Source organism: Bos grunniens, chromosome 2, assembly GCF_055505025.1.
Source record: "Bos grunniens cultivar Pamir isolate PY7600 chromosome 2, Bosgru_T2T1.0, whole genome shotgun sequence".
Classification (NCBI taxonomy): Eukaryota; Metazoa; Chordata; class Mammalia; order Artiodactyla; family Bovidae; genus Bos; species Bos grunniens.
The window spans coordinates 46162218-46175587 of NC_141166.1; the positions used below are offsets into that span (position 1 = coordinate 46162218).

Here is a 13370-nt window from a genome sequence, read left to right on the forward strand (position 1 = left end):
GCTTCTGCAACCTTCCAGATAGAGAGATCAGAGCCTTCCCTTTTCCTCATTATGTGGAGGGGCAATAGGAGAGGTGGAAACACAAGCAAACAAAGGCAAAGGTCAAAACGGGGCTGGTGGGAGGGGACTAACAGAAATCTTGCCGCTCACCCAGAAGCAGGCACATACGGACAACCACATGGGCTGGCGTGTAACCTTCACGACTCCCCTCCATGGTCGTGCTGTCATACTCGCTATAGGTGTGGAAGCTGAGGCTCAAAAGATAAAGTAATCCACCCAAGGGTGTGCAACTAGTGAGGTTTTGAGTAAGGATTTGAGTCCAAGACTGCCAGACTCAAACTTCATGCTGTTAGAGGATAGGATTTATTTTGTTTTTCTTTTTTTCCCCTAAGAAAGTAAATTTCATGTCTGTAAAGGAATGTTTATTTGAGGAACAGATTCAGCTAAGTGCATGGCTCCTCTGAAAAGGATTTTAGTCTCTTGTACTGGACTAGTGTCCAACACAAAGTTCTTTACATACTTGCTACTCCTAAGTAGTTCTGTGATGAGTCTGGCCGTATGCAATTCTGCATCTTTGCCTCTTTGACCTGAAGCCTCTATTCTTTCTTTGTGGGCTGACTTTCCCTTTCCCTTTTCTGTTGTTTCTCAGCTGTTCTATCTTGCTGGAAAATGGCTTCTGCACAGATTGAAAACATTTGTTATTTGAGATAACTAGGGAAACTGAGGCCCAGAGAGTGATTTCATGTGATTGGCTCAAGGCCATACCTTGAAAGAGTGCGAGACCAGAACTTGAACCCAGACCTCCTGACTTAGTATCTCCTACTTTTCCCCTCCACTTCACACCTCCTCCTGTTAGCCTCACTTGATCTTGCCACATCACAGCTGTTTGGCCCTGATCCATCCTCTGGACAAATCCAGCCCAACAAAATTGCGTTGCAATGAGGTTCACTTGACCGTGGCTTGGAAGGAACCATGAGTCTCTTAGAAAAGAAACTTATAAATTCTAATGCATAAGGAAAGTTCTTGCAACACCAGGAGAATGAATCAGTCAGCCAGAGTTCAAGAAATGTAAACACGTTTTTAGATAGGAGACTGAAAAATTGCTTAAGACTTCTCCATCTCTTGGGTCAAGACCCTGGTAATTTACTGAGGTCCAAGCTGTCAAGGAGGAGACACAACTCAAATTGCATTCCTGGGAGATAGAGCAATGGGGGTGGTAACACTTCCTCTCTGAACCATGTGGCAGGATCTGCCCCTCTTATCAAGCTGAAGAAACTGACTAACCCATCAACCATCGCAGGCAGCTGGGTGTGAATACAGGCACAGTTTTTTCCCATTATTCCTGAGCTGGTGTGTACATTCACAGACCACACACTACACAACTTCCAGGCCTGCCTGAAACTGGGAGCTCAGAGTCTTTTTGTGGTGACCATTTCTGCCACTAAAGAGAGAAACAAAAAACACATCCTTCCCCTGCTGCCCACCATTGGGCCCAAGTAGATTTTCAAATGCTAGCATTAATCTAGCGGCAGGCTTTTAGCAAGGAGATAGCATTCCTGCCAGATAATCGGGCAATTTCAAAGATGACCCTTGCTAGGTGGGGTCTCATGCCAAACCTCTTTTGCCTTCTTCAAATCATGGGATCCTTCAGCAAGCACTCAAAACTTGAAAAGCAGTAAAGAGCATCTGATACTAGCATGCAATATAGATGCCTTAAAATTTCACTCAATTTCGAGAGTAGAATGGAAATATATACTATATGCTACCATAGGTAAAACAGATGAAAGTGAGTGAAAGTGTTAGTTGCACAGTCATGTCTGACTCTTTGCAACCTTATGAATGATAGCCTGCCAGCCTTCTCTGTTCATGGGGATGCTCTATGCAAGCATACTGGAGTGGGTTGCCATGCCCTCCTCCAGGGGACCTTCCCAACCAGGGATCCAACTCACATCTCTTATGTCTACTGTATTGGCAAGCGGGTTCTTTACTGGGAAGCCCTGGATATATGTATACCTATGCCTGATTCATGTTGATGTATGGCAGAAACCAACACCATATTGTAAAGCAATTATCCTTCAATTACAAATAAAAATAAATTTAAAATTTCCTTCAATTTCAATCTATGTTATTGTTGTTGCTGTTCAACCTATGTTGCTGCTGCTAAGTCGCTTCAGTTGTGTCTGACTCTGTGTGACCCCATAGACGTCAGCCCACCAGGCTCCACTATCCCTGGGATTCTCCAGGCAAGAACACTGGAGTGGGTTGCCATTTCCTTCTCCAATGCATGAAAGTGAAAAGTGAGAGTGAAGTTGCTCAGTCATGTCCGACTCTTAGAGACCCTATGGACTGCTGCCCACCAGGCTCCTCCGACCTTGGGATTTTCCAGGCAAGAGTACTGGTGCCATTGCCTTCTCAACCTATGCTGGCCATGTTTAATTCCCAAGTTGTTGTTTATTGTTTTAAATAAAAATGAAACATGGCTATATTTATTGTGATTGTTTCAGAATACTTATTTCTCTTGGTATAGGATGCTCATCTGATATCAAAATAGAGACTGAAAGTCACCTTATCAGGCAGAGTGGGCCACCTGATTCCTTCCCAGTTGTGTGTCAGTTCTTGTGAGAGAATGTCAGACCTGCAGGCTCCAAAGGGGTCAAATGCTTGGTGGGTACAAGGGCAGGAGCTATCAAAAGTGCTGGCGGGAGCCTCTTAAATTATGCATAGCGTCTTTTTCCATCATGCTGTTCCTGAGGCGTGAGTACCCTTTGACCGCTAATGTTCACTCACGGAACTGCCCCCATAACTTGCAGTGGTTCATCATTGAGGGGATGTACGAAGATCATGGCATCCGGTCCCATCACTTCATGGGAAATAGATGGGGAAACAGTGGAAACAGTGTCAGATTTTATTTTTCTGGGTTCCAAAATCACTGCAGATGGTGACTGCAGCCATGAAATTAAAAGACGCTTGCTCCTTGGAAGGAAAGTTATGACCAACCTAGATAGCATATTCAAAAGCAGAGACATTACTTTGCCAACAAAGGTCCGTCTAGTCAAGGCTATGGTTTTTCCTGTGGTCATGTATGGATGTGAGAGTTGGACTGTGAAGAAGGCTGAGCGCTGAAGAATTGATGCTTTTGAACTGTGGTGTTGGAGAAGACTCTTGAGAGTCCCTTGGACTGCAAGGAGATCCAACCAATCCATTCTGAAGGAGATCAGCCCTGGGATTTCTTTGGAAGGAATGATGCTAAAGCTGAAACTCCAGTACTTTGGCCACCTCATGTGAAGAGTTGACTCATTGGAAAAGACTCTGATGGTGGGAGGGATTGGGGGCAGGAGGAGAAGGGGACGACAGAGGATGAGATGGCTGGATGGTATCACTGACTCGATGGACGTGAGTCTGAGTGAACTCTGGGAGTTGGTGATGGACAGGGAGGCCTGGCGTGCTGCGATTCATGGGGTCGCAAAGAGTCAGCCACGACTGAGCGACTGATCTGATCTGATCCAATGCCAAACAGATCTCAGAAAGTACTTTTGCCTTCCCACAGCTTTGCATGTGGACTTGCAGCAGAAACCAGTGGGAGGAGGCTTAAGAGTTAGTCTTCATACCTTCATGGTTTTGTGTTTTTGGTCAAAAATGGAAAATGCAAAGGCAAATTCCAGATTGTTAAAAAAAATTCTTTCCAGTAGAAATGAAACCATAAAAGGAAGGATAATACTGGCCCCTTTACATAGCCTTGCTGACCTTTCCTTAAGAATAGTATCTAAAAATACTTTATTTTCTATGATATGACTCAAGATGCCTATGACCTGTAGAGCTCTTGTTGTGTTATAATAAATCTTGAACCTGTTTGTTTAATGCAGGAGATCAAGACCCAAGATGGCCTTTTGGTATTGTCATTAGCAAATTCTTGGAACAAGATTTAAGGTCTTGTTTATGCTACACATTTTCACTTTAAATCTTCCTGGATGAGGAGGAGGATGAGATGGGCATATCAAACAGTTGCTTAAGACCTGTGAAAGTCTCCAGCCTAAAGATGTACCCCAGGGAACTCTATTAAAGGAGCCAAGTAGACAGATGTAGAAGATATGAGTCAGCCTGGGTTTAAATATGGAAATGTCTAGTTAAATGCAAGGACATTATTTTTATTCCAATTTGAAATAACTTTTTTTACTTACTTATATCTTCTTAGACCAAGGCTAACTCAGTCTCAAGAGTCTAGCTTTGGGAATACCAACTTCTCTCAAACGTTCATAAATTACTTTTTATGGAGAGGTCCAAAGGTGTGTGGCAGTTTACCAAGCCCCAGATGGAAGGCAAATTGAAATTCAAGTTGTGTAGCAATAAAATATCAACTACACTCGAAATCCTCCAACTGACATACATCATACGACTAATAAGGATACTTGTGGTAGAAGATGGCATAGAAGAAAGGAGTTCAAAGAAGAGGCTGAAGGTGGAGCTACATACAGAGTGGCCAATCAATTCGGTTCAATATTCTGTGGAAAATACTGTCCTTGGACACTTGCTGTCAAGCAAGTGTAGATCTCTGGTCTTACCCTGCTCAATCCATTGTCTACATAGTTGGGAGAGTCATTTCTCTAAAATAAAAACCTGGTTATGTCAGTTTGTGTGTAAACAGGATCTCACAGCCTTTAGGATAAATTTCTTTGTTGCTACCTATGAGCCTTCCTGATCTGCTCCTGTCTACCCCACCAGCTGCATTTCTCACCACTTCCTCTCTTAAATGTACCCTGAGGTCCAGGCACTACGAGCTACTTACATTTCTCCCGTGCCACCATGCTTTCTAACCTTCTTATGGTCCCTTTTCCTGGAGCATTCTTTCATCTTTGATACGGCTAGTTCCTATCTATATCCTTAGAAACTCAGCCTTCTTAACCCCCAGACTGAGTTAGCATGTACTCCCCATGTGCTCTCAGCACACTCCACTAGTCTGGATGACTTTAAGGCATGGACTTTATCTCTCAACTCTTATGCCCAGCACATTATTTGGCATTAGTAGATGGTCTATCAGTGTTTGTTGGATGAATGAATGAGCAATCTTTATGTGTCCCGTAAAACAGATGCACTAACCCTTTCCATTGGACATGTTCTGATGCTGGTGTCTTCATTAATTTTCAAGTGAGGGATTTCTAGGAATGAAGATGATGGCAAATGTAAATCCTCAGGCCATAGGGAGATGTGTGAAGGAAGCAAGAGAGAAACCAGGAGAAAAAAAATCCCTAAGAAAACCTCATGCTTCTTTATCGTCCTTTTTATGAGAAGGTAACACAAATGTCTGGAGAGTGATGGAACAGAAAACAGTATTTATGGATTACTAGTTAATAAAAGTTATCATTTTTTAATCAGTCTGACAGGACAAAACTTAATATTCTTAACTTTATTACAGCTGATACATACACACACACACACACACACACACACACACACACCGAGACATCTTGAAATCCATACCAGCCTTAAAGTGCATTGTGCTAAGCATGACTTCACTGCTTGAGCAAGGCCCTGATCCCTCATGCATGTCATACACTTAATGGACAGTGGATCCTGCTACTATAGAAAGGACACTTCCTGAGCATTCCAAGAATCCTTAGATTTGTGAATACTCCTAGTGTGTATCACATCCCCAGTAAAACTAAACTAAAAATGAAGAAAGAGGGGGAGCTCTTCAGACTCTTAATGAGTTGATAGATATATAGGATTTGAATGATTTATAAAACTATTTTTTGGCAGAGAATCATCAAATTGTTAGACCACTTCACTTTCTCTTAATCCCATTACCAGTCACAGCAGTTGGTATACTTTTTAGGGCCGTTAAAAAAAAATCAAGAACTTACTTCCCTGGTGGTATAGTGGATAAGAATTCACCTGCCAATGTAGGGGACACAGGTTCGATTCCTTGTCTCGGAAGATTTCACATGCCCCGGAGCAACTGAGCCCATGTGCCACAATTATTGAGCCTGTGTCTAGAGCCTGAGAACCCCAACTAAAGCCTACATGCTACAACTACTGAAGCCTAGAAGATGTGCTTGGCAACAAAAGAAGCCATTCAATGAGAAGCCTGTGTCCCACAAGGAAGAGTAACCCCAGCTCATCGCAACCAGAGAAAGCTGCAGCAATGAAGACCCAATACAGCCCCAAACAAGCAAACAGTGTTCGTCTTTTAAAAAAATTAACTTCCCAAGAGCTCCTGCAGGTGTTACAGTGAATATAGACCACAAGGCTGAGACGCTTTAGTGTACTCACTAGCTTCTGTCTCCTAGCCTGGCCGTATCTATAATTTGACTTCTTACCTCTGTAAAATGATAGATTGTATGTGTCCCTGACTTCTGAAGTCATTTGCAAATAGTCAAAACTGTCCTTCAAGTACACAAATACCTAAAGTCTGTCATCTATATAATTTTTAAAAATCCCATCATTTTTATCTGAAAATATTCCTTGGGGCAGAGATCTAGATGGCAGAAAAGAAGGATGTGGAGCTTACCTCCTCCCACAAACACATCAAAACTACATCTATATGTGGAACAATTATCATAAAAACTATTCCTTAAAACCAAATGGCCAAGAAAACAAAAAGTTGTTAAAGCTCTATAGATTCTGATGAATAGATGTTTTAAATTGCTCTTTAAAACTCAATCCCAGCGGGTATCTGGTATTTTCAGAGTAGTGTTACATCCATTTTCTTAAAAACAAATGGGGAGTGTTAGGCTTAAAGAGATGTAAGAATTTTTTGTTAAGGTCTTTGAGCAAATCAAGGGAACAAATAAGTTTCCTCTATTCTAAGCCCTGAAGCAGGTAGTCTATGCTTCTATGGGTAGTCCCATCGGAATGGGAGTTGTCATTTAACGGGGATAGACTTTCAGTTTTGCAAGATAAAAAGAGTTCTGGAGACTGGTTACACAACTAGTGTGAATCTACCGAACACTACTGAAGTGTACACTTAAAAATTGTTAAGATGGCAACTTTTATTTCCTGTGTATTTTGCCACAATTAAACAAATGTCAGAGGACAGAAGGAGATGAGGAATTATGCTCCAGGCAAAGGGAACAGTGTGTTCAAAAGCTTGGAAATGAGAGAGAGATTTGCGTTAGCCTAAGGTCTTTCAGTTACTAGGAATAGAAGAGAGAAGGAATTAAAAAAGTTTTCTTTCCTTCCCCTGGATACAAAGCTTGCCATGGGGCTGTTCTGAAGCAGCTCAGGTTTGTCTTTGGCACTTCACCGTTTCCCTTCCTATACTTGTCTTTTTGAATCTCTTTTTCCATTTAGCTAATATTTTCCTGTTCATCCAAGCCCTCCAATGTACCACAACTACCAGGAATATTTCAACTCTTAAAGCTCCACTTATTCCCAAATTCTCCAACCTTGTTTCCATCCCATCAGAATTTTTAGTCCCTCAGGGCAGCTGTTCTTACCAGGTTGTGAGAGGACAGTTACCCGATTAAACACATTTTTACTAAAGTGTGAATGACTGTTAGCTTCTCAGAAGTATCAACCTTTTAAGAGACTACTTCAGAATTCAAAGTGAATCTATTATTAGTGAGATTTTAACAGTAGAGTGAAGTGAAACTGTACCATTTTCAGCCATATTAGGAAGAATATTTTTGATCTGGAGAGCTACCCTGTAAACAGGCTTATCTGGCTTGATAATCTATCTTGGCAGTTTAGTTCTCCCAAACTGTTCTGACTTTGTTTCAACTTCTTTCCATATCTCTAGAAGTTATAAATAATTTTTGGTGTTATCCACAAAAAAGTGTCTGATGCTGAGTAAAGGTCATTGAAAGGTGAAAAGGATGTGCAACAGAAATCATTTATTAGTGTGAGTCATTATTAAGTCAGGAACTTCCTAAGCTCTTGTATGTTAGGCAGACACATACCTGTCTATTCTATTTTACATTTTATTTAAGTATAGTTGATTTACAATATTGTGTTAATTTCCACCTTACAATAAAGTGATTATATATGTGTTTATATATGTATATATACACAATATTCTTTTCTATTATGGTTTCTCACAGAATATTGAATATAGTACCCTGTGCTATATGGTAGGACCTTGTTGTTTATCCACTGTCTATACAGTAGTTTCCCTCTGCTAATCCCAAACTCCCAATCCTTCTTCCCCACCCCTGCTCCCCCTTGGCAAGCACAAGTCTGTTCTCTGTAAGTCTGGAAACATGTGTGTTTAGATTGACACCACTAACCATGCGTAGTCTTAAAAATACAGGTTCCTATGGTTCAGATCCCAGCTTCACCAGTTAGGTGTATGACCTTGGGCTAGTCACTTCACCTCTCTGAGCCACCTTGTCTTAGATGAAAAGTGAGGACAACGATAGAAATTACCTCTTATCATTGCTATGAGGATAATGTGATCTAATGAATGTGGAACATTCATCACAGTGTTTGGCGTGTGGAAGACAGGTAGCGATGGTAGTTCTCATCTTGATCGTCCTCATCCTTCCCTGGAGGGCTCCTATGAAGAGCTGCTTTGGCCCAGTTCCAGCCCAACAAGTGAGAATGAACAGAACTGGCCCCGGCACTCTTCCCACCATGATCAGGATGTCCCCCCAAGGAGAATGGCGAGAGGACCAATGCCGGGCTCTCTGGTATTCCTCTGCTTACAGATTTTGACATTGGCAAGCATGTGACAGTGCTTTTCTCCTTCAAATTTTGCCGTCTCTAGCAAAACCAGTGCCCTCCACCCATCTGGCTCCAGCCCTCTGTCTGTGGCCTCGCTTCCTGTTGCTATAGCAGGTCTCCCATGCAGGATTCATCCCTGCCTGTCCCAAAATAAGCAGTGAGGAAGACCACACACATTTCTCTATTAATCAAAGACTATTTTTAGGAGTGAGAGAAAAATCTTTACATAATCATCCTCCCCCCTGGTTTGAAGCAGAAGCAACAGTCGCAGCAGCTGGAAGATGAGCTTCAAAGTCAAACCTATAGTTCCAGTTTTTGCTTATTTCTCCATGGGGGAAACGAAATGGAAAAGGAAGCATGGAAGAGGCAGAACTGACCTCACTCCTGCATTTAGAGCACAAGCCTGAGAACCTTTTCCGGATAGTTTTTTAGTTTGTGGATATGAAATTTGAACTGTGCCCAACCCTGGGAGGCAATACTCACCTCGTTATAATGTGAACTGTGCAGCGTTTGGTCTGCAAAACCCACAGGACGTGTGTGCAAATTCTCCTTTGGGAGCCAGCTCAGCACAGGCATTTGGTCTGACTTTTCTTCTCCCCTAATATTTACACTCAGACCACAGCACCAAGACTGCCCATGAGTAACTCTAGAGGATGCTGTATTTCTTAGACTTTCTATGAAAGGAATCTTATTTCCTACTTACTGCTATATTTGGGGAGAAACTGTGTGCTTCTGGAGGTCTGGGTATGAAATAAAATGTATATGAGTCCAATAACCCAGAGGAGAAGTAGAAGTGACTCTTTAGGGGGAAATCTTACCTTTTAGTAGATGTTGAATACTAGATTCCTCCTCTCCGTGGCCGGCATTTGAACTGACAGATTCATAGGCTGAAAAACAATAAGGGTTTTACCTGAGTCTATGAAAAAAGTCTTGCAAAAAAGCTATTTTCCTTACCCCAAGACGGGGGAAAACACAGTGGGATGGCTTGATGCCTAGGTCTCCTAATGAATTAAATACTTTTGAAAACCCTTAGATGCCATCATTGAGGGAAGGCTGATCTAGGATTTAAAAAGCATGGAAGAAATAAATAATATTCTTATTTGAGGTGTTGAGGGTGAAACCCTGTAGGTACTGTGACGTGTAAATTCGGAGAGGCGAACCTGCGACAGAATAAGAACATGAAACAGTTAACTCCTGACACCCGCTGTGAGGAGATGCCCAGATCTGAACAGCAGATGTGCCGTGGGGGCCCCAGTGCGGACAGCGATGGGGGGATGACAGACAAGTGTGAGGAGCCCCCGCCTCCAGCTGTAGCCAAATTCAAGGGTTGGACCAGGGAGACAGGAGGGCTTCTAGCCCATCTGATCCCAGCCAGAAAGACAGACAGGCTTTTGTACAGCCCTGATGAATTTTTTTTGCAATCTCTTCAGAGTCACTCTGGATGAGAAATATTCTCCTAGCTGCCCTTGTCAGTCAAAATGAAAACTAGTTAAAATAATGGCTGAAGAAGGTAGGGTTAACAGGCCAGAGAAAGGCAGTTAAGGGAGAGGTAACGGATAGCAAGGAGATCAGCTGAGTGGACCTGAAATGGGTCTTTTAATGAGAAGTGTGTGTCTGTTTGTCAGAGAGACAAAGGTGTGAGATATCAGAAAGATAGAAATAGGGAGGAAAAAAGTCAGAGAATCAAATACATCTGAAAAAGATTTTGAGACCTATCTAACTCCCCCGCCCCCACTTATTTCCCTATACGTGTTTGTATTTATATGCTTCATCGTCTCATTACTGATAATACATATACCAGAGACACTGCCAGAAAAGAATGTTTGGTTTTGCTGATTTGCTAAACCATGGTGGAGCTTGGAAAAGCCTGCTCCTTGGTGCTTTCCCACCCCGTCATTGCATGCGCACAGCCACAAGCACACACATATCCTAGGCTGAGCATGGCAACTTGGGATTCTGAGAGGCAACACTGGAGAGAGAAAAAGCCATAATTAGTGTTAATTGTTGACCCTACAGTTCAAGAATAGATGCTCTGGAGAATGGGAAATGAGAACAAACATTAATTATTGAGTAGGGACCTTGGAGACAGGCACGCTGGATTAAAAGGAGAGAGATAAATTGCATAATGAATGTTAATTTTCCCTCAAAGAATTGAGTGGTCGGTGGTTGGAAGGGAAAAAGAGGCTAAAACAATCATGAAAGAGAAAGCTCAATGTGTGTCAGGGTGAGAGGGTGCAGGAGGGTTATACAAACACTCTCCATCACGGCTTGCCCCTTCCTCCTCACAGCTCCAGGGAATCTGCGATCAGGGCTTTCCTTAGAACTCTTGTTATTTACCACAGTCTTCTGTAGGGATGCTCAACCAGTACCCCAAGAGCACACACGCCTGAAAACAGCCACGGTGCATGACAAGCGGAGAGGCAGTTTATTTTTACTGTGGAATTTATTTTTTGTGCGTGTTGGTGGGAGTTTGACTTTAAATCAAGGGAGCTGAGGGAACTGAGGGCCACACGGGGAAGGACTGTGGTCCTGTGTGTGCCCCCGTGGGGGGACTCGGGCTCCAAGGTCTTGATTTTTGTTTTACCTTAATTATAGCACACAAGATGCATGCACATCCCCCCCAACCCCAAAGTAATCCTTTTAACTGAAAGTGAAAACAGAAAATGGTAGTTTGAGTAGAAAATTGGAGAGGAGGATGTGCTAAGTTGCTTCAGTCGTGTCTGACTCTTTGTGACCCCATGGACTGGTCTCTCACTAGGCTTCTCTGTCCAAGGGGATTCTCCAGGCAAGAGTACTGGAGTGGGTTGCCATGCCCTCCTCCAGGGGCTCTTCCCAACCTGGGGATCAAATCCAAGTCTTTGAAGTCTCCTGAATTAGCAGGCAGGTATTTTACCACTAGTGCCACCTGGGAGATGAGAATTGTAGCCAATTTTGTGAAGAGACTCTACACACAGGCTTGTCACTGGCTGCTCAGATTCAACGTGCCAGTGACCCTCCCCACATGCGGCTGGTGGCCCTGGGGGCCGTCGCCTTGCTACATCTGCTATGTCTGCCCACTGCCTGCCATCCAGGCCCCTGGCAGCTGCTGTCTGGATGGTTCTGTAGTCGTCTGAGCACTTGGCCTTTTCTCCTGCCTGCTGCTGGCACGCCTGTTCCTGACATCCCTCCTCAGGCATCTGTGGTTTCTTGTTGCCTAAAAAGCAGCATTTCAGCTCTTTTCTGGTGCACAAGGCCTTCCCTGGCCTGGTCTTGGTCTACCTTTCAGCCCCATATCCCCTGCCCCACAGGGCCTTCTTACAGACCACTCATCATTTCCTGCATGGACTCTGCTTTCCTATCTCTTTGGTTCATGCTGGTCCCTCGCTGGGTCATGTCTTTCTTCTTTGTTTATCTACTTCTACCAGTTTCTTAAAGGTCAGTGCAAATGGGAATTCTTCTACAAAAATCCTTTCTCATCCCCCAGGTTAGAATCCATCACGCCTTCCACCAAGGCCCCTGCATTCTGTTGTTTAGGCCGCTGTGACAATGCTCACCTCATTCTGCCTTGTGGGAGAGTCAGTTGCTTGTGAATCTGTTTTCATGTGGGCTGTGAGGTCTTTGAAGGCAGCAGCCACAGGGCCTGGTGCTGAACCCTGGGCAGTGGAAAGAGAAGAGCACCATTTCTGGAACAGATGGGCCTGGGAACAATTATGCTGAGCTGTTCCCCAGGGGCGATTAATGTGCACAAGGGGGTTAACCTTGTGTTTCAGTTTCCTCACCTGTGATGTGAATGAAAATACTCCCTTCATTGGATTATTGGGATGATGGAATGAGATGACATAGATGCCTGAAGATGTCTGCTCTTGGTATTAACATCCTTTTCCATCCCTTGAACATGGTAGGCATCTTGTCCATTGATAGAGGAGTCAGGCACAATGTAATGTGTCTTTTCTGTTTTAGGTCCAATGACATTTTATATTGAAATTTTACTTAATATTTTACAAGATGTACTGTATGTATGATCTGGTTTGGTTATCACAAAGCAAAGCAAACTAGGATGGCAGGTATTGTCATAGTTGCATTATATTAAGGAATGTGGTGAACTGCTGTAGGCTCCCCAGGTGGCACAGTGGTAAAGAATCTGCCTGCCAATGCAGGAGATGCAAGAGACGTTGGTTCGATCCCTGGTTGGGAAGATCCCTGGGAGGAACAAATGGCAACCCACTGCAGTATGCTTGCCTGGGAAATTCCATGGATGGATGAGCCTGGCGGGCTACAGTCCATGGGGTTGCAAAGATTAGGACATGACTGAGCACACACACAAGCTGCTGTAACAAAGAGGTTCAACAAGATAAACATTTTTTTTTTTTTTCCAGGTAAGAGTCCTGAGGGAGGTGGGTAGACTGGGGTGGCGCTGTTCCACAAAGTTATCCGGGCATCGTGGTTCCTTATATCTTTTGGCTTCATCATCCCCTAGAGCACTGCCCTTTTCCACATGTTTGAAGTTACTTCACCACTACAACCAAGTCCAAGGGGAAAGAAGAGGAAGAAAGAGGAGGAAGAGAAGGAGGAGGGCAGTGGTTTCTTTTTAAGGAGATGACTCAGAAGTTGTACACATTACTTCTGTTCACATTTCATCAGTCACACCTGTCATACCTGGCTGCAAAGGAGGCTGGGAAATATAATTTCTAACCAGGCAGCCATGTGTTCAATTAAACTTCATGGTGAAAGTG

The 13370-nt window shown here is 43.4% G+C and overlaps 1 protein-coding gene across 8 annotated transcripts in view; it reads right to left on the reverse strand.

The window, feature by feature from the left end:
• KIAA2012 (KIAA2012 ortholog) overlaps positions 1 to 13370 on the reverse strand; it is a 126737-nt gene that overhangs the window by 69089 nt on the left and 44278 nt on the right. For all 8 annotated transcript variants that reach the window (XR_015143836.1, XR_015143831.1, XM_086345832.1 and 5 more), the window contains one exon: positions 9477 to 9545. Coding sequence is in view for 6 of the 8 variants with exons in the window: in XM_086345832.1 (XP_086201958.1) it covers positions 9477 to 9545 (69 nt within the window). In the remaining 2 variants the exon portion in view is untranslated. The remainder of the gene's footprint in view (positions 1 to 9476; positions 9546 to 13370) is intronic.